Source organism: Gracilinanus agilis, chromosome 4 (assembly GCF_016433145.1).
Source record: "Gracilinanus agilis isolate LMUSP501 chromosome 4, AgileGrace, whole genome shotgun sequence".
Classification (NCBI taxonomy): domain Eukaryota; kingdom Metazoa; phylum Chordata; class Mammalia; order Didelphimorphia; family Didelphidae; genus Gracilinanus; species Gracilinanus agilis.
The window spans coordinates 522,170,852-522,192,347 of record NC_058133.1 but is presented as its reverse complement, the minus strand read 5'-3'; the positions used below and the strand labels follow the sequence as shown (position 1 = coordinate 522,192,347).

The 21,496-nt window shown below is 53.1% G+C and overlaps 1 protein-coding gene across 1 annotated transcript in view; it reads right to left on the bottom strand.

Annotated features, from left to right (window-relative positions):
* Positions 1-2,280: 2,280 nt before the first annotated feature.
* UBE2G2 (ubiquitin conjugating enzyme E2 G2) overlaps positions 2,281-21,496 on the bottom strand; it is a 28,176-nt gene continuing 8,960 nt past the window's right edge. Inside the window, exons 4-6 of the mRNA XM_044673424.1 lie at positions 6,896-7,014; positions 5,699-5,839; positions 2,281-3,774 (exon numbers count right to left, since the gene is read on the bottom strand). Of these exons, the coding sequence (XP_044529359.1) occupies positions 3,662-3,774; positions 5,699-5,839; positions 6,896-7,014 (373 nt within the window). The 3' untranslated portion in view covers positions 2,281-3,661. The remainder of the gene's footprint in view (positions 3,775-5,698; positions 5,840-6,895; positions 7,015-21,496) is intronic.

The following is a 21,496-nucleotide window of genomic DNA, read 5'->3' as shown; positions in this document are numbered from 1 at the left end:
AGGCTGGGAAGGGGCCACAATGTGGAGAACGAGCAGCTCTAGAGTTCACTCGGTGCCAGGCGCTAGGCTAAGGGCTCTACCATCAGGATCTTAGCCAAACCTTGTAACAGCCCAGGGAGGGAGATACCCTCAATTCCCACTTAACAGCTAAGGAAACTGAGGCAGAAAAAGCTGAAGTGACAAGGTGCTAGGAAAGGTGTGAAGTCATCTGAACCCGGGGCACACCATGGCACCTTCAGCGGCCTCTAGGATTTTTCATTTTATGGAGTAAGTGGGCAGCTAGGAGGTACAGGGGATGGTGCCAGGCCTGGAGGGAGTCAGGAAGACCTGAGTTCAAATCCCACCCTAGACACTCCTTGGCTGGACAGGTTACTTCACCTCATTTGCCCCAGTTTCCTCATCTGTGCCAAGTGGGTTATGAAGAGTTGGGCACAAACTGACTGAGCGACAACAACTGAGTGGAGAGGAAGGGGACCATCAGGAAGGGTCTGGGTCTGGGCCAGAGCAGAAGGTGACGGAGATGGTCCTGGACAAAGCACCTGGGCTCGGACCCGGCTGGTCCCTTAAGAGCTGCTCGACTGACCTCGAGCTGAGACCAGACTCTGAGGGCGAGTTCTCGTCTACCAGAGCGAGGGGCGGCTTCTTCCCTGCCTCCTCCTTGGCCGATTCCTGAGGGCCGCGGCAGCCAGGAAGAGGGGAGAGCCTTAGGGGGCAGGGGGGCAGGAGGGGGACAGGGCAGGCGGGCACTTCTAGGCTGGCCGAAACCAAGGAGCTGGGCAGTCCTCGCGGGCACTCGGCTGCCAGGTCCTGCCCAGGCGGCTCGGAATCTGGGTTGGAGCCGCTTTTCCAAACTGTTTCCTGCTACACCAGCTCCCGACACTTGGGCAAAGTGGGTGTACGAGTGGATGCGAATGGCACCATTCAGGCCCTGATTCCTGCTGAAGGGTCCAGCCAGGGTCCCAAGCAACAGGGAGTTGTGAGGCTTCCCTACAAGAGTCAGCCCCATCCCACAATCACTGCCACGAGAACTGAGGATACAGCCAGGGCCGCCCGCTCCTCCTTCCTGGGCAAGCTCTGGGCCAAGGAGCCGGGCTCTCCTGTAGGCAAGTGGGCCTTGGCAGCAGGAGCAGGAGGGGCCAGGGGCTGCCCAGCCAGAAGAGCCAGGCCCTCCCTCTCCTCCCCCACCTCCCCTGGTCCCTCCCCTGGGGCTCCTGGGCTTCTTCCTAGCTAGGCACCACAGAGGGAAGGGGCACAGCCGAGCTTCCCCATTTACAGGCGAGGGATCTTCGGAGGAAGGTGGGAGGCCGGTCAGTCCGTCCAAACAGACGGTCCCAGCCCAGGCCCTGTCCCCCCCTTCCCAGCACCATCTTCCCTACCAGGGAAAAGGAAGTCCAGTCCACGCAGGGACGGTGTGTCTCCACCACCTGCTCCTTGCTCATTGGCACAGTTCCTAGGACACACACCGTCTCTACCCTCCCTACGCTCCGCAGGAGGATGGCCCTCCCCACGGGGTCTCACCATCACCCACAAGGCCTCCAGGCCACCCCTCCCTCCTCCCTCTGGCCTCCTTGCCTCCCTGTCCAACTTGGTTTTCAACTAGTTCAACCAGTCTTCAGCTCCCAGACCTTTGACCCTTGTCCTCTAGCAAAGCCCTCGCCCCCAAGTCTCAGCAGGACAGCAAGGGCTCCCTGGCTGTCTCCTCCGAATCCCTCCTCTCAGCTGGGCACCGTACCCCATCCCCTTCTCTGGCATCTTTGCAGGGGCTTCCACGTGGGGCTGGAAGCTACCTGTTTGGGTCCCACAGAGCAGAGGCTGGAGGAAGACTTCCTGGCCCTCCCTGCCTCTCCAGTCTCTCCGTGTCCAAACCGGAACATTCTTTCCCTTCAAATCCATTCCTCTTCCTAATCAGAACAAAGGGGCACAGCACAGAGCACTTGCTTTTTGCCGAGCTCTCCTTCGGGACCCCTAGGCCAGCCCCCTGGGCACGATCCCTCTCCCTTCGGATGCTCTGCAGCCGCTGTGCTTCGTGCCCAGAATGCCCTCCCGCTTGCTTTCCTTCAAGCTGGAGCGATTCGCTTCATCACAGCCGGTGCTCAGTCCCCAGCAAGCCTCCGGAGCCGAGGACCATGCCCACGGGGGCTCTCGAGCCCCGAACGGCGCGGGTAGAGTGGTCACTGGTCAGCTGCAGAGGTCCCCGGGAGGCTCCCTTCCCAGGAGGCCACGCTCCAGGGCCCTCCCGGAGGATCATGCAAGAACAGGAGAGACACTTGTGCATCGACACAGGGGGTCAATATAGAACTTTATTTTTAACAAAGCCATCAAAGGAGGAGACTGCACGGGGTGGGGCCCAAAATAAATACAAATGAACACAAATGCTTTCTTTGCTTCTGAAAGTGTTTCCGTCCCAAAGTCATCTTCGGATCCCATCACCGCCTCGATCTGCCCAGACCGCGGCCTTCCTCCTCCCCACCCCTCCGGACCGGGCCTTTGAACGCTGGTGCCCAGACCCTGGCAGCCCCCCGGCAGGCACCACTCTAGCCACTTCCCCAACCCCAACACAGTCGTCCGCTCCAAACCTAAGAAACTCCCTCCTGGCAACGAGGGCGCGGGGTCTCCGCAGGAGCCGACTCGGAGCCCATTCCACGGCATTGAATCCCCGAAAAGTGGGGAGGGGGAGGGAAGGGAAAACCAAAATAAGGTCAAGAAAATCTCTGTCCGAAGAGCTCAGACACACCCTTTATTTCTTGTGTTTCAAAAATAGAAATTCTTCTTGAAATGGGGTCGGCAGCCCCGGGAGCTGGCCCCGCTGGCGACGAACCTGTTATTGCTTGGAAGCTCAGCTCTCAGCCGGGGCTGCAGACCTGAGAGTGTCCGGAGAGCCCCGTGAGGCAGTCACGGTGGGGCCGGGGCCCGCGGAGGCCCCCGACCACCACGGAAGAAGCCGGGCCTGGGCCGCTTTGCAGGCATCGCCTTCGGGCAAGCCCCGGCCCAGCCACGCCAACTCCGGGACGGTGCTGCCACCCGGAGCGGGAATCTGACTCGGCCAGTCTACGGGCCAGATTCTCCCGGTTTTCCTATCTGACTGCTCCGCCCCACCCTGTGTTGACCCACAATGTAAAAAAGGCCAAGAAAACTGGATCGGACGGTCATCTACACTGGAAAAGCTCACGCCACTGGGTGATAAGAAAAACATATATTTGTCAAATTGTCAGGACAGAATCTGATGGCAGAATACACGTTCCCCACGTGGCACATGTGTGTAACACGCCGAGTGACTCGGAAACCACTCTGGCGTCCAGCCCTTCTTCCTCGTCCTCCTCCTCCTCCTCCTCCTCCGGGCTCCCAAGCCTCATCTCACGGACTCCGAGAGAGCAGGGAAGGCCCGGCTTCTCGCCAGGCCCCAGAAGGTCAGGGCTCTTCCGCAGGGAGGAAGCTGCAGGTGGTCAGGAGGGAGAACGCTCCGTGAGGAAGCCGCCGCCGTCCGTCCATCCATGGAAAGGGGCGCACAAGGAGGAAGGAGAGGGACGAGAAGGGCTGCTCTGGCTCCTCTTGCTGGGTCCCAGCACCGAGGACCGCGGCCCCCAGCCGGCAGTTGTGGGGGGACCGCAGCCCTGGGACAATGGGGGGACAGGGCGGGGGGAGGGGGGTGGAGAGAGGGGCCCTAAAGCCCCAGGGACTTCTGGACAGTCTGCTTGGCAATTCGATAAAACTGTTCTCGGTCATCCCGCCACATTTTGGAAGCGTCTACGTTGGCACCACTCTCGTCATTGGGCTCTGCAAGGAAAGGAAAAGGCGTCTCAGAAAGCTCGGAAAGGAGGGAAACCGTCAGGTTTCTCCGGGTCTTTCGAGATTCCCTCGCCCCCGACATCTCTGAGAGGGGCCACCCGGGCAACGGCAGCCGGGGAAACCGAGGGCCGGCCCTCGGGGGACCGCCGGGAGCAGGTGGACAACAGGCACCCCCAAAGCCCGCCTTAGCAGTCTGGCAGGGAAACGCAGCCGAGGGCACCGTCGCCCTTTTGAAAACCAGAAGCTCCGGGGGAGCCTGGTTCGAGGCCGAGGGGTGGGGCCGCCAGGAGGGCCCCCGGGAGCATCCCTGCAGCCGAGTCCGCCGGCTCTCTCCGAGCCTCAGTGGAGCCCCTGCCGGCACGGCGGGGGCCGCTCTTTACTTGCCGGCCCCTAAAGCAAGGGCAGGCGAGGGCAGGCGAGGCTCCTTTCGTGGTCCCCTAAGGCTCCTTCCTTCCAGGGAGAACGTCCTTTAATGCTGGAAACCTGCTCTCTGGCCTGACTCCAGGCCCTCTGCCCACTCAGGACAGAGCACTGGCGGGGACGGGCACCAGCCCTGCCGACCTCTCTGAGCCGCCTGGACTTCCGAGCATGAAACGACGTTTCCCTCGATGAAGCTCCGTCTTCCGAGACGTGGCCGTCATGGGAGCTCGGTGCCATCTGCCGAGGAGGCCGCAGGAGCTCCCCGACAGCGAGTCCCCCGCTCTGGCCCTGCCCTTCTCTGGCCCCCCAGAACCCCGAGTGGCCGTGCTGCTCCTCTGATCTCTCTCCTTGTCAGGAAAAACGGGCCACGATTCCGGATTCCGCCGAGACTCTCCCATCCTCCGGGCCAAGGCGCGGGCTGAGGGCACGGAGCAGGGCAGCCTCCGCTGGCCCTCCTTCCTGGGCGCAGTGGTTTCGGCCCCTCCTCCAGGGGTCAGGCCGAGAGCCCGGTGCCCACCCTTGGCCGCGTCCCCTCCTCCCCCGGCTTCATTGGGCGGCTCTTCCCTGGGAGTGAGACTCGCAGCCAGGACATGGCCCTTTGCAGCTTCCTCCACACAACTAGCTCCGAGACGAGCCGAGGAGGCGCGCGCTGGGCCCGCTCTGGGCAGAGGCCGAAGGGCTCCCCTTGCTTGGGGGCCTCCCCCTCAGGGCCAGGCCTGCCACCCGTTTCCAGGCTTCCGTCCCGTCTCTCCGGGCCGCCGGCCACGCGTTCTGTGGCGGACGTCCTGGAAGCCCCGCCGCGGCTGCGGCCTGCCTCCCTCTCTGGCCCGACGCTGCCCTCGCTGCTGCAGCAAGGCCCCCCCATCTCAGAGGCCCGATCCGCAGCCACGGCAGCCCTCGGGCTCCATCCTCGGCCCTTCTCTCTCCGTCCCGCTTCCCTCGTTCATGGCCGTCTCGTGGTCCACCTTCCTCCCATCTTCAGCCCTAACGTCCAGTGACTCGGACACCTCAGACCGGATGTCCAGAGACGGCGCCATCCTCCCCCACCTCCCAGCCGCCGTGCTGGCCTCCCCACTAAGCCCACATCCAATATGGCGCCGAGCCTGGCCTGCCAAGTTCTCCCCTGCATCTCCTCTGACGCCGCCTCAGCCGGGGACTGTCGGGGGGCTCTGCCTGCCCCCCCGCGCCCCCCTTTCAGGATAGTCCAGAGGCTCCTCCCTTCCCCCCCCCCGGATGAATACAAAGGCCTCGGCTTGGCATTCGAGCCCTTCGCCAGCCTCCACGCCGCGCCCCCGGAGTGCAGGGCCTGGGTGTGTCTGTGAGCGCCTGGCAGCCGGGGGGCAGCACCCAGCCGCCCTGCCCTGGCTCGGCTCAGAGGCAGCCACCTGTAAGCTCGGGGGGAGGGAGGGCAGAGCCGGGCAGGCCCGTGGGAGCAGATAAGGCGCTCCATTGTCTGGGCCCCGGGACGGGCTCCCCCGGGCGCGGCACTCACCTGCCAACATGCTGACGACGGAGAGGAGGATCTTCTCGACGCTCTGCACGGGGCTCCAGCGCTCGGCGCTGCTCTCGTAGCCCATGGGGTCGTCTCCGGGGGCGTGCAGGATGGAGATGCAGACCCGGCCGTCGGGGTAGACTGCCAACAGAGCCCCGGGGTGACGTCAGGCCGGATGACGGCCTTTGTCTGGGCCTGTTTGCACAGCTGCGGCCCGAGCGCAGGCAGGGAGCGTCCCCGGGAGAGGCTGCCGACGCTGTTCAGACCGGTGGTGTTCCCTCCCGTTCTGAGGCGGGCAGCGTCTCCCTGTCCTGCTCGCGCCGTCCGGTGCTTCCTCTACTCTGTGGAGCCCCCCCCCCCGGCTCGGTCCCGGACACCCCTGAGCGCCCCGAGAAGGCTGGGCGGCCTTGAAGTCACCCCACGGAAGCAGGGACATTCGGCCTGAAGACGAGCACCAGGACACGCACACGCACACGCATGCACACTAGCAGGGCTGTCAGGGTGTTCTCCGTGGCCCCACGAGGAAGAACCCGGAGAGGCTCCCCAGAGGTGTCCAAGCAAAGGCCGGACCCAGGAGCCCCGTCCATGCCGGGAGCCCCGAACCTCGATGCCCGATGCTGGCTGTGCAAGTGCCCCCGAGGGCAGCGCTCTGACCACACGGGCACAGCCCCAGGGGATGCCCCCCAACTGGAGAGAGCAAACCTGGGCAGCCCCCAGGGAAGCCGCGGCCAAGGGGGCAGGAGGAGCGAGGCTGGGGGGGGGGGTCTCAAAGGGGGCTCTGGACAGGGGCAGGACGAGGTCCACCTGGGGAATGGCTGACCAGGCTGGGAGCAGAGGTGGGAGGGCCCACCTGCACCCGGGCTCCAGCGGGCTCTCGGGGCCTCCCCTGGAGTTGTGGGTGACTTCACACCAATTTCCACTTCCTGCGGTGCCCTTCTCGGGGCCCGGGGGAGACTGAGGGAGGAGGGCGAGAGCGTGGGACTTCAGGGGTTCGGGGAGGGGCCCCCTTTCTCCAGAGAGAGGAAGCGGCAATTCTGGCCCAAACCAAGGTTCCCGTCCCGGGGATCAGGGCTTGAAGGCAGGCCAGAGCCTAGAGCAAGGGGCCTGGGGTCCCGGGGCCACCCCGACCACAGGCAGAACCCCAACCAAGCAGACCCCCTGTGTGCCCCCAGGCCCACAGACACGGCCGTCACTTACTGTTTGGGTGGAACATCTCACAGGTGAACCTCATCTTTGGGGGGCTGAGTGGATAGTCCAGGGGAAAGCTCAGAATGGCAGGAAAAACCCCAAACTCAAAACAGGTGTCTTCTGGGCCCCTGCAGGAGAGGATGCAGCTGAGTACAGTCTCATGTCAAGGAAGCCAAGGAAGAGGCCAGCGGGGGTGGGGGGGCCTCTGTGGAAACCCTGCTGGGGGGCACCGGAGGAAAGGAAGCTCCCCCCATGACCTCCGGGCACTGCCACACGCCTCGCCATTCCCTCACGCCCTCTCTCACAGCCTCCTCTGTCCTCCGTTGGGCTGCCACAGGCCTCATCCTGGAGAGGAAGGGTCCGAGGGGCTCTGCGCTACCTCGAGGAAAAAGCCAAAGGCCAAAGGCTGACTTCACACGGGCGGGGGAGTCCCTCCGACCAAGGAGGAACTTTCCTCTCTCCTCTCCTTTTCGCCCATCAGCAGGCACTCAGGAAGGCCTACTAAGTGTTAAAATAGCACATTTTAGCTCACAGGTCACGGCCCCTCCAGGGAGCCCTCCCTGATCCCCTCAGTTGGTGGAGCTCTCCATTCACCTAATGCTTTCCCACTTCTACCCAACCCCAGAAAAATGTAAACGCCCCGAGGATGAGGCTTTCCACCCTATCTTTCTATCCCTGCACACGGAAGGTGCTTGATAAATGTGGTTCAGAGCTCACTCAGAGGCAGGCACTGAATCAGACATTTGGGACTGCAATATAAATAGCAAGCTAGGTGGCTGAGCGGATTGAGAACCACTCCTGGAGATGGAAAGTCCTGGGTTCAAATCTGACCCCAGATACTTCCCAGCTGTGTGACCCTGGGCAAGTCACTGCCTAGCCCTGACCACCCTTCTGCCTTGGAACCAATACAAAGACCTGATTTTAAGACAGAAGGTGTATATATATAAAAGACAGTATCAAAAATGAAAGGCATTTTCGCCAATGAAAAAGAAACTAAAGCAGTTATTAGGAATTATTTTGCCCAACTACATGCCAACAAATCTGACAATCTAAGTGAAATAGATGATTATCTAAAGAACTATAAATTACCCAGATTAACAAAAGAGGAAAGAGAATACTGAAACAACTCCATCTCAGAAGAAGAAAATGGAACAAGTCCTAACAAACAATCCCCAGGGCCTGAGGGTTTTACAAGTGAATTCTACCAAACATTCAAAGAACAATTCGCTCCAATATTCTATATAAGCTGTTTAGAAAAATACGGGAAGAAGGAATTCCACTGAATTCTTTCATGACACAAGTATGGTGTTGATAGCAAACCAGGAAGGGCTAAAATAGAGAAAGAAAACTATAAACCCATCTCCCCAACTGAACAGTGATGCAAAAATTATAAACAAAAATTTGGCAAGGATCTTACATCATACCCAGCTGGGGTTTATACTAGGAATGTAGAACAACTATCAGTCCAAAGGGCCATGGCAATAACAAACCCAACAAGAACCATTTAATTATCTCCACAGACACAGGAAAAGCTCCTGGCAACATACAACACTCATTCCTCATAAAAACATTGGAGAACATTGGATAAATGGAACTTTCCTTAAAGTGATGAATGGCAACTCCCTAAAACCATCAGCAAGCATCTTCTGGAATGCGGATAGGATAAGCCTTCCCAATAAGGTCGAGGTGAAACAAGGATGCCCATCATCACCACTCCTATTTAATACTGCACCAGAAATGTTCACTGTGGCAATAAGAGCAGAAAAAGAATGGAAGCAATTCTACAAGGTAACGAGGAAACAAAGTTATCCCTCTTTATAGATATGGCGTTATGTAGAGAGAATCGACTAAGAAACTTTAGCAAAGGTGCAGGGCACAAAATAAATCACAGAAATCCCCAACATTTCTATTTACCACCAACAAAGTACAGCGGAAAGAGACAGAAAGAAATTCCATTCGAAATAACCGAAGACAATATAAAATACCAAAGAGGGGCAGGAAGGGGCAACTAGCTATTAAAACAAAGCCAGGAACTATATGAACACAATTACATAACACTTTTCACACCAGTAAAGTCCGATCTAAACACATGGAAAAACATTCATTGTTCATGGGTAGGCCAAGCCAATAAAACAAAATGATGATTCTACCTAAATTAATTTTCTTATTCAGTGCCATACCAATCGAAGTACCCAAGAATTAGTTTATAAATTAGAGAAAGTATTACCAAAATTCCTCTGAAAGAACAAAAGGTCAGGAATATCAAGGGAATTAATGAAAAAACAAACAAACAAACAAACAAAAACCATAAAGGAAGGCAGCCTGCCCACGCCAGAACTCAAAGTGAATTATGAAGCAGGAATCATCCAAACAAACCGGTCCTGGCCAAGAAACAGAAAGTGGATCAGTGGAATCGACAGGAAATCGGGACCCGGTCATTAACGGCCACAGTAAGCCAAAGATCCGAGCTCACAGCAGAGACGAGGCAGGCCGACATCTCACCCCACACACGGAGGCACAAGCTAGAAATAAAGGGGGAAACCAAAAAACACTGAGCAGCTAAATGCCAGACCTATGAATTTGGGAAGAATTTATGACTGAACCAGGCACAGAGAACATTCTGAGACGTGGATGGAATGCAAGCGAGATGGAAGGAAAACGAATCTACGGGGGGCCTTTGCTAGCAAGCGTCTGACAGAGGCCTTAGAGAACGGAGACAAGCGGAGAAGCCAGCGGCCGACGCATGCGAGCAGGCAGTTCTCAGATAAAGACATCAGAGCCATCTCCGAATCCCTCCTGATTAAAAATGCCCATTCCAGCCACTCTGGGGGCAGTCGTGCACCGATCAGACTGGCTAACATGCCGCACAGGATGGGGAAAACTGGGGCACTGATAGCTGCTGGTGGAACCGTGCCCACCTCGGGCCCGGCCGGCCCACTCCTCGGTCTGTGTCCCAAAGAGATCACAGACAAAAGGCCGCCTGAGACCAAAAAGACTTCCAGCAGCTCTCCTCAGCCAAAGAGGGGACTATGGGCCTGAATGCAGAGCAAACAGCACCACTGGCTTCCTAAGGGGTCTCTTAGGGGGTCCTGAGGGCCCAGCGCAGCAGTTCCTGGGGTTTGGGGCAGCCGGGCACAAGGCTGGAGGTGGCAACCGAAAGGACCGTTGGCCATCGGCACTCTAGGCCCAATCCCACTCAGCATGACCTGACGGAACCTCCGCTCCCTCTCCCGAGGCCTCCAAAGCCAGGACACTGAGGCAGCCTCTGGATGGACAGGGACTCTCTTGGGACGGCCGTGTGCCAATCCCGAAGAGACTCCGGGGGGATGTAGGAGCTGAAGGACCTCAGGCGCTCTGGACCCTCCTTCTGGCCAAGCCAGCATCTGTCTGGAGCGAGCAGGGAAGAAGCTGCTCCCAAGGACCCCGTGGCGGTGATCCCCTTGATGGTGCCACACAGAAAGCCATGTCTGGGTGGTGTCTGGGGAGGGGCGCCTGGGGAGCCCCATGGAATCTGCCTGATGCTTCTAGAACAGGCTTTTGTGTCTCCAAACAGTAGTTTCTTTTTTCCCCAACACCCGCCGAATCCACCGCAGCTCCAGAGGTACCGCTCTAACTCGTGGCTGATTATAACCTGCCCACAGAAAAATGTTGCCACGTTACCGGTTTGGGGGGAGGCGGCCAGGGAGGCCCCACGGAGGCAGTGTGTGCCCAGCGGGGGAACAGGCGGCATGCGGGCTTGGCACCGCACACCAGGGCAGGCATCTTGTGCCACTTCAGCCGGCTCCCCCTAAAAAACACTCGGCGCCGAGGCTCTGAACAAAAGGTGAGGCCCCGCCAGAGGGACACCCTCATGGCGCGTCATCTCGACGGCCTTCTCGCAGGACGGGGAGGGCCAGCCTGCAGCCCCCACTGGCTGCCGTTCAGGCCCATCCAGGGCGCCTTATTTCCCTTCAGCCCCAGATGCCCAAATGGCAGAAGCACCGGGGCGTCCTCCACCTCCCCCAGGTGCTGGCCTCAAGGGTGCTCGGCTCGTGGGAGGCCCGGTACCCTGGCGAGAGCTCCGCCAACACGCACGGATGCATCCATCTGACCACTGACACTGGTCTAAGCGGCCTCAGCCCACTGCAGACTCCCCATCCATTCGGGCTCGTCTCCCCTGCACACCCTCCTAGCACTCGCCCGGACCGTCGCTCCCGAGAGGACCCGCTGACCAGGGCCGAGGAAGATGGAAGGACCCTTAGAGCTACCCACATTCTACGAATAACAAGCCCGGAGGGGAAGCACCTCACCTGGGGGGTCCCAGCGGGAGGGAGCTCACGCCAAGCACCCTGCTTGCCCCGACAGAAAGGATCTGCACTCACAACACAAAATACATTCAGGGGAACTGGCAGGGAGGTTCGGCAAAAGTCTCTTGGGAGAGGCGGCACTCAGGAGCCTCGAAGGACGCACAGGACTCTGAGGAGGAGAAGGAAGGCCTTTCCGGGTATGGGCACAGACCGTCCAAAGGCATGGAGGTAAGAGACGGGAGGTCTGGAATGAAGAGTAACCGAGGGCAGACAAGAATGCCGATGGTCCTGGGTGAGGAGGGAGGAGAAATGTAAGGCCACAGGCCGGCTCCTGGGCCTCTCGCCTTCCCAGAGAAGGCCCAGCCGACTGGCTGGGGGACAAGAGCGGGCGCTCCTTGGACTTGGGGATTCTTGCTGTTACTCATTTCCCAGCCGTGTCTGTCGAGCCTGCCCAAAGCACCCAGCTCCGACCGCCAGAGCCGTGGCCAATGGCCCGTGCCACAGGTCAGTGCCCAGGACCTCTGCTGGACTCGCGTCCCCACCTCGTTTCACCCACATGGAAGCAGAACTGCGCTGGGTTTTCACAAAGGCGTCTCTACAACGCCAGGGATGTCGGGGAGGGAGACGTGGAGGTTTTGTGCGCCCAGACTACTGCGGCCTTCTCTCCCCAGCACCATCCCAGGCCCAGCCCAGCCCCCTAGCACAGCCTCTATCTGGGCCTGGAAACACAGGCTATTCCTAAGCCTCTTTACTCACAGGACCATAATTCCTTTTGGCTCCTGTCTTCCTCCAAGAGCGGCAGCACATAGAGTCCAGAAGCCCTGAGCCTCCAATCCAGCCTTGCACACTTCCTGGCTGTGGGAGCCCGTTTGCCTCGGTTTCCTATCTATAAAACGACCTGAGAAGGACATGGCAAACCTCAGGAACCCATGACCCGATGGTCCGAAGAGTTCTAGGCATCTGGCTTCCCCCCAGAAGCAGAAAAGGCTCGAGTCTCTGTGGAATCCTCTCCGGAACCCAGGCACCAGATAAGCCTCTGCTCCGGGCCACCCTCTGCCTGCCATCAGGACTCTCTCCAGGACCTCCTTCCCACGCAGCTCAGCCCTGGCCAGGAGCGACAACCTAATCAAACCCAAGACTCCCGGGGCCCGAGGACTGGCCGCCATCACCAGGGGCACTGCCAAGGGGGCGAAACCACTTCCCAAGGGCTAAACGACATGTTTGGCTCCTAGGCAGTGGCCATCCGCCAGTTGTTCTCCTATGTGTGTAGCCCCAGGGAGCTGACGACTGCCCTGCCACTGGCCTCGCCCTCCTCCTCCTCCCCTTCATCCCTCATTCATTCATAGTTGCATTGGTGTGGTTGTTTCGAGTCTACATCCCCAACCATGCCCTCATCAACCCATGTGTTCAAGCAGTTGTTTTTCTTCTGTTTCCTCTCCTGCAGTTCTTCCTCTGAACGTGGGCAGCGTCTTTTCCATAAATCCCTCAGAATTGTCCTGGGTCATTGCATTGCTGTCAGTACAGAAGTCCATTACATTCGATAGTACCACAGTATATCAGTCTCTGTGTACAATGTTCTCCTGGTTCTGCTCCTTTCACTCTGCATCACTTCCTGGAAGTCTTTCCAGTTCACGTGGAATTCCTCCAGTTTATTATTCCTTTGAGCACAATAGTATTCCATCACCAGCATATACCACAATGTGTTCAGTCATTCCCCAATTGAAGGGCATCCCTTCATTTTCCAGTTTTTTGCCACCACAAAGAGCATGGCTGTAAATATTTTTGTTTGTCTTCTTATCTATGATCTCTTTAGGGTACAAACCCAGCAATGCTATGGCTGGATCAAAGGGCAGGCAGTCTTTTAGAACTCTTTGGGCATGGTTCCAAATTGCCACCCAGAATGGTTCGATCAGTTCACAACTCCACCAGCAGTGCATTAACATCCCAATTTTGCCACATCCCCTCCAACATTCATTTCTCTCCCCTTCTATCATTTTAGCCAATCTGCTAGGTATGAAGTGATACCTCAGAGTTGTTTTAATGTGCATTTCTTTAATAATTAGAGATTTAGAGCACTTTTTCATGTGCTTATTGATAGTTTTGACTTCTTTATCTGAAAATTGCCTATTCATGTCCCTTGCCCATTTATCAATTGAGGAATGACTTGATTTTTTACACAATTGATTTAGCACCTTGTATATTTGAGTAATGAGACCCCTGTCAAAGTTTTCTGTTATAAACATTTTTTCCCCAGTTTGTTTCCCTTCTGATTTTGGTTGCATTGTTTTTGTTTGTACAAAACCTTTTTAATTTAATGTAATCAAAATCATTCATTTTACATTTTGTAATTTTCTCTAACTCTTGCTTGGTTTTAAAATCTTTCCTTTCCCATAGATCTGACAAGTATACTATTCTGTGTTCACTTAACTTACTTATAGTTTCCTTCTTTATTTTACAGTCATTCACCCATTCTGAATTTATCTTGGTGTAGAGTGTGAGATGTTGATCTAAACCTAATCTCTTCCATATTGTTTTCCAATTTTCCCAGCAGTTTTTGTCAAATAGTGGATTTTTGTCCCCAAAATTGGGCTCTTTGGGTTTATCATACACTGTCTTGCTGACGTCACTTACCCCAAGTCTATTCCACTGATCCTCCCTTCTGCCTCTTAGCCAGTACCATATGGTTTTGATGACTACTGCTTTATAGTACAGTTTAATATCTGGTATTGCTAGGCCCCCTTCCTTCATGGTTTTATTTCCCTTGATATTTTTGATCTTTTTTTCTTCCAAATGAACTTTGTTAAGAGTTTTTTCTAATTCAGTAAAAAAGTTTCTTGGTAGTTTTATAGGTATGGTGCTAAATAGGTAAATTAATTTGGGTAGGATGGTCATTTTTATTATGTTAGCTCATCCTACCCATGAGCAGTCAATGTTTTTCCAATTGTTTAGATCTAGTTTTAATCGTGTGGAAAGTGTTTTGTAGTTGAGTTCGTATAATTCCTGTTTGTTTTGGTAGATAGATTCCTAAGTATTTTATATTGTCTAGTGTGATTTTAAATGGTGTTCCTCTTTCTACCTCTTGCTGCTGTGATGTGTTGGAAATATAAAGAAATGCTGATGATTTGTGTGCATTTATTTTGTATCCTGCAACTTTGCTAAAGTTGTCGATTATTTCCACTAGTTTTTTAGAGGATTTTCTAGGATTTTTTAAGTAGACCATCATATCATCTGCAAAGAGTGATAACTTAGTCTCCTCAATGCTTATTTTAATACCTTCAATTTCTTCTTCTTCACTGATTGTTACTGCTAGTGTTCCTAGTACAATGTTAAGTAATAGAGGTGATAATGGGCATCCTTGTTTCAATCCCGATCTTGTTGGAAAGGCTTCTAATTTATCCCCATTGCATATGATGCTTGTTGATGGTTTTAGATATATACTGTTTATTATTTTTAGGAAAAGTCCTTCTATTCCTATACTTTCTAGTGTTTTCAGTAGGAATGGGTGCTGTATTTTGTCAAAGGCTTTTTCAGTATCTATTGAAATAATCATGTGGTTTTTGTTGGTTTGGTTGTTGATATGGTCAATAATGTGGATGGTTTTCCTAATGTTGAACCATCCTTGCATTCCTGGTATATAAATCCCACCTGATCATAATGGATAACCTCATCATCATTTGCTGGAATCTTTTTGCTAGTATTCTATTTTAAGATTTATGCAGGAGGCAGTTGGATGGCTCAGTGGACTGAGAGCCAGGCCTAGAGACAGGAGGTCCTAGGTTCAAATCTGGCCTCAGACACTTCCTAGCTGTGTGACCCTGGGCAAGTCACTTAACCCTCATTGCCTAGCCCTGTAACAAATAAAACTAATATAAAATATATATAAAAAGATATTAGGGTTTAAAAAAAAAAGATGAGGAGGATTTATGCATCTATGTTCATTAGGGAGATTGGTCCATAGTTTTCTTTCTGTTTTTGGTCTCCCTGGCTTTGGAATCAGAACCATATTAGTGTAATAAAAGGAATTTGGTAGGACTCCTTCTTTGCTTATCATATCAAATAATTTGTATAGTATTGGGATTAGTTGCTCTTTGAATGTCTGATAGAATTCACTTGTGAATCCATCAGGCCCTGGCGATTTTTTCTTAGGGAGTTCTTTGATGGCTTGTTCAATTTCTTTTTCTGATATTAGATTATTTAAGTATTCTATTTCTTCTGCTGTTAATCTAGGCAGTTTATATTTTTGTAAATATTCATCTATATCACCTAGATTGCTATATTTATTGCCATATAATCTAGCAGAATAGTTTTTAATGATTGCCTTAGTTTCCTCTTCATTAGAGATGAGGTCTCCCTTTTCGTCTTTGATACTGTCAATTTGGTTTTCTTCTTTCCTTCTTTTATTAGATTTACCAGTACTTTGTCTATTTTATCTGTTGTTTTTTTTTTTCAAAATACCACCTTCTAGTCTTATTAATTCAATAGTTCTTTTACTTTTTATTTTATTAACTTCGCCTTTGATTTTTAGTTATTTCTAATTTAGTTTTCTGGGGATTTTTAATTTGTTCAATTTCTAGTTTTTTAAGTTGCATGTCCAATTCATTAACCTCTGCTCTCCCTAATTTGTTAATATATGCCCTCAATGATATAAATTTCCCCTTTAGAACTGCTTTGGCTGCATCCCATAGGTTTTGGTAAGAAGTCTCATCATTGTCATCATCTTCAATGAAATTATTGTTTCTCTGATTTGTTCTTTAAGTTATTTTTGATAATCATATTATTTAATTTCCAATTCGTTTTTGGTTTGCCTCTGCATGTATCCTTGCTAATAACTATTTTTATTGCATTATGATCTGAAAAGGTTGCATTTATTATTTCTTTTTTTTGCATTTGTTTGACATGTTTCTATGCCCTAGTATATGGTTAATCTTTGTGAATGTTCCATGTGCTGCTGAAAAGAAGGTGTATTCCTTTTTGTCCCTATTTATTTTTCTCTATATATCTATTAACTCTAATTTCCTAGGATTTCATTCACCTCTCATCTCTTTCTTTTTTATTTCTTGGTTTGGTTTATCTAGATCTGAAAGGGGAAGGTTGAGGTCACCCACTAGTATAGTCTTGCTCTCTATTTCATCCTTGAGCTCCACTAGCTTCTCCTTTAGAAATTTGGATGCTATACCATTGGTACATACATATTGAGTCAAAGGCTGCTCTTCTCATTCTACACGTGATACATCGGGGGCTTTTACTTTTGACATCGAGGCAAGAACACCTGCCGTGGCCACAGAACATTCTGGGAAAGATTTTAGAGCTGAGGGTTTGCGTTCTTCTTGAAGATGATCTTTTCCAACCTTCTGGACTCTTCCCCTTGGGTGCCTCACTGAGGCACTCAATGGTTGAACCGATGGGCATAAGTGCCAGCATGAACGGCCCAGAACTGGCAAGGCTGGAGTCAGACATCTAGCATGCCATGCCTGCTGCCTGTGGGTGGAATTCAGTACCAATGGACTGGCCCTGGTCAGCTTCTGGAAGGCCCACGGGCCAGGTCAGAGACAGGCCCTCCCTCTCTGCCACACCAGCTGGATGGTGTGTCTGGGCAGTGGAGAGACTGCAGGGCAGATCAGCTGTGGGGCCTGCCTGAGAGCCTTCACAGCAGGCTGGTGGTCGCCAAAGACTTCTGCTGATGGCACAGAAGCCGTGTGAAGGACACGTACCCACAGAGCGCGTGAAGGACACCGGGACGAGCACGGGTCAGCATGGCTGGCAGCCACAAACAAGGTGTCTCCACCCATGTGCAGGCCCTGTGAACCTCATCCAGACCCCCAACAGTCCTTCCCACTCCCCACCCTCACCCCACCCCCGAGAACCCAACCTACTTCACCACTGACAAAAGAACCTTCAACAAACCCCACTCCCGGGGATGAAGCAGCTGAGCCCTGGTGGCTCTCACAGGCGCAACTGTCCGACTTCACTTTTACATGGTCACGAAGCTTCATTAAACTTCGGTCTGAGATGACTCACTGAAGTGTAAGAGCCTCGAGGGCAGGGTATGGTTCCAACTATTCCCCAAAGGGTTCTGGTAACTCTGAACAGAGATTCTGCCCCCCACGGCCCCCAGAGGGTCTGCTGCTGCTGGGCACAGTACAGTTCAGGCACTGAAAAGTCTCTCCTGGCAGGTTTTAGAAACTCGCTCTCCATCAGGACAAGTCCTGTACCCTACAGAGTGAGAGTTGGGGAGGGTGGGGTAAATAGAAGGGACGAGAGAGAGACAGAGGAAGAGAATGAGAGAGACAGAAAAAGAGAGAAAGGGGGAGAGACAGATAGGGACAGAGAGACAGAGAAGAAGAGAGGGAGAGAAGGGGGAGAGCCGGGGGAGGGAGAGAGGGAAAGAGAGAGAAGGGAGGGAGAGCAGAGAGAGAGGAAGGAAGGGGGGGAAAAGGGGGGGTAGCAGGAGGCAGGGAGGGGACCGACAGGAAGACAAAGAGAGGGGCTGAGGAGCGTGCAGGTGTCTGGCTGCCAAACAGCAGGCAGGGTGAGCCCAATTCAATGCGAGGACGGTTAATTCCCTAATAGTTGTTTTAAGTGCGTTTGTAAACGGCTCCTTATTTGGGAAAGGACCTGGAAGTGGCCCAAAAGCCACAAACTCACCAGGTCTTGAAGAAGGGGAATTCCACTCCCACAAAGTCGGCCTCAAACATCAAAGGGCTCGGCCTCAAACAGAGCTAATTACTTTTCAAAGCAAGTTTGTGAAACATTGGTTTCCGTGCGCTCTTTCTCAAAAATCAATCATCTCTGCCCTGCCAGGGCTCTCACGGAGGGATCTTTGGCCTCCTGGGTCCTCTCTTTCAGAAGGAAGGCCGGGGCTCCCAAGCAGGCTTCCATCTGGATGTACATAAGCCAACTGTGAGTCAACACTGGGACGATTTCCCCAGAGCTCCGGATAAGGGCGAGCAAGGCCAGGGATCCGCGGGTGCCAACAGTCTCATGAGGCCCCACTTTGTCGTCCCCCTCTCAGTCATTGCTGAGCAGCAGGGTACGCTGGCATCAGAACTTCAAGGGAGTCACTTTCATAAAAACCCAAGAAAATGAGGCTCAAACTGTCTAAATTTAAAAGGCGAGGATGCCCTTCCTGGCTGTGTGCCCCTGGGCAAGTCACTTACCTCCCACTGGCTAGCTCTGCCGGCTTATCTGCCTAGAATGGCCATAAAGTGTGGATTCTAAAAGGGAAGGTGCCCCAATGCCTGGCAGACCAATCTCCGTGCGAGCCCCCAGAACGTGAGAGAAAGGAAAGCCCCATTCGGAGCCCCTCAACGAGAACCCAAGGAAGGGCCTTCGTTCTGTTAGAGGGAGAGGCATCTCCTCCGGCCGAGCCGAGGTCACGCACAAACCACTAACCATCTATGACGTGCTCGGCAGGCCAGCAGGGTCCCTGCCCCGAGGAGCTCGCCCCCTGGGGAGGGCCCAAAGGAGGAAGCCACGCCAGGGTCGCTCTGTATGCAGAGCTCGGCCCACAAGGAGAGCTGGGCCTTCCAGATCGCCTTCTGATGCGAGTGCAGGAGGTGGCTCGGCTCTCTGAGGAGTCCAGGAATCCGCAGTGCCGCCCCAGGTGAGAGAGCCAGGAGGCCCACACAGGCCGATTCCCCCCAGGGACCAAGTAGGGCAGGGCCCTGGCTTGGGAAAAGCCCTGGGGTGGCCACCCTGTCAGAGCAGAGCGCCTGCAGGGGAGCACAGCACAGATTCATCTGGGGCTTTTTGTTGTTGCAAAGGCCGTCCTCTCCTCCTTTATGCCTTCCCGAATCAGGGGCCACAGAAACAGGCTGAAATGGCAGAGAAAAAGAGAACTGAGCCCCGTCCTGAAGGGAGCAAGTGGGAACCTGAGCGTGTGTGCGGTGATAAAGTTCCAGACTGAAAACACCTGAACCAAGGGGGAAGGGCGCCGCCGCAGAGACGCAAACGACATCTGGCCGCGGCTTGGGTGGGAGCAAGGCAAGAACAGACAACGGCCCGAGTGGGCGAACCCCGGGCACTGCAGCCATGGCCATGCCCTCCCCAGGAAAGCGCAGTGGCAGGCAGAGGGGGTGAGCTTGTGTCTCAGAGACATCTGGTTTGAAACAAGCCAAAGAGCCATCTGCACAGGGACGGTACCTGAACCCCAGAGGGCCGATGGCATCGGCACCTGAGAAGCTGTAGAGAGAAATAAGGGACAGGAGCCTGCTTCCTGGTCCTAAAGCAGGCAGGCAGATAGACAGTGGCAGACAGTCCTTCCCCCCCTTCTCTCTTTGTATCCCCCCCCCCCACTGCCTCGGGGCTCTGATGTTCTTCCTACTCTTTGCAGATGGACAAGATGGCATACCTAGAGACGCCCAGGGAATCAACCAAACTAACAGAAATAATGAATAGCTCTAGCAAACTTGAAAGATAGAAAATAACCCCACAGAAATCATCAGCATTTCTATTTATCACCACCAAAGCCCTAACTGTAGGCCGATATAAAATACTGGGGGGGGGAGGGGGACACGACTCTATGGAGACAACTACGAAACACTTTTCACAAATAAAGTCAGATCTAAACAATTGAAAAAATATTCGCTGCTCATGGACAGGCCGAGCCAATATAATAAAAATGACAACCCGAAATGAATTTACCTATTCAGAGTCATACCAATCAAACTACCCAAAAACTATTTCATAGTACTGAGAAAATGATCACAAATTTCATTTGGAAGAACAAAAGGTTAAGAATATCAAAGGGAATCAATGAAAAACTACGAAGGAAGGTAGTCTAGCCATGCCAACGTCAAACTATTATAAAGCTAAGAAACAGAAGAGTAGATCAGTGGAATAGACCAGGCACTCAGCACACAATAGTAAATGGCTAGAGTGATATAACCCCAAAGATCCAAGCTTTGGGATGAGAGCTCCCTATTCGACAAAAACTACTGGGGAAACTGGGAAACAGTATGGCTGAAACTAGGCAGAGACCAGTATCTCACACCATATCCAAAGGAAAAGTCAAACTGGATACATGATTTAGATCTAGTGATCCCATAAACAAATTATGAGAGCATGGCACAGTCAGCTGTCAGATCTGTGGTTATGGGAAGAATTTATGACCAAATAAGAAAGAGAGAACATCATGAAAAATGAAATGGGTAATTTTGATTACATTAAGTTAAAAAGGGTTTGCACAAACAAAACCAATGCAACTGCGATTATAAGGGGAACCCAAAACTAGGAAAAAAGGTTTCTAGCAAGTCTTTCTGACAAAGGTCTCACTTCTCAAATCTATACAAAACTAAGCCAAGTTTATAAGGATACATACAGATCATTCCCCAATTGATAAATGGTAAAAGGATACAGACAATTCTCAGAAGAAATTGAAACCATCCATAATCGTGTGAAAAAATGCTCCAAAGCACTACTGACTAGAGAAATCCAAAGTAAAACACCCCTGAGGTACCACCTCATACTTATCAGACTGGTCGGTACGACAGAAAAGAAAAATGATAAATGCTGGAGGGGAGGTGGGAAAATTGGGACACTAACAGACTGTTGGTGGAGCTGAGAAGTGATCCAAGCATTCTGGAGAGCAATGTGGAACCATGCCCAGAGGGCTATTAAACTGGGCACCTCCTTTACCCAGCAATACCCCTGTGGGGTCTCTATCCCAAAGAGATCAAAGAAAGGGGGGGAGGCCCTACCTGCATCAAATATTTCTAGCAGCTCCTTCTGAGGTGGCAAAGAACTGCAAACTAGGAGGTGTCCGTCAAGTGGGAAATGGCTGAACAAGCTGTGGCAGATGATCGTAACGGAATACTAGGGTGCCATGAGAAAGGCGATGAACGGGAGAGTGTCAAAGAACCTGGAGTCTTCCATGAAGAGTGCAGAGTGAATGCGCACAAGCGGGAGAACATCAGTATTGTACAGCCATCGACCACCAATGTGACCACCAATGACTTGGCGACTCTCAGCAATGCAAGGATGCAGGATGACCCCAGGGGACTCCTGAGGAAGAAGGCTTCTCCACTCCATGAAAGAAGCTGACAGAGGCTGAATGCAGACCAAGGCAAAAGAGCAGGAAGGACTAGGCAATGGGGGAGGAGTGACTTGTTAGGAAGTGTCTAAGGCCACATTTGAACCCAGGACCTACTGTCTCCAAGAAGATCCTTTCTTGCTGCCTATAAATATTACCCCGATCTCTCCCATCCTAAAAGCCCTTTCACCCTGTCTCCTCTGTCACCCCAAAGTCCTGGGAAAAGGAGCCTTTCACCCCCTACCTTAACGGTCTCTTCTCACCACGAGCAATCTGGCTTCCTGTCTTACTGGG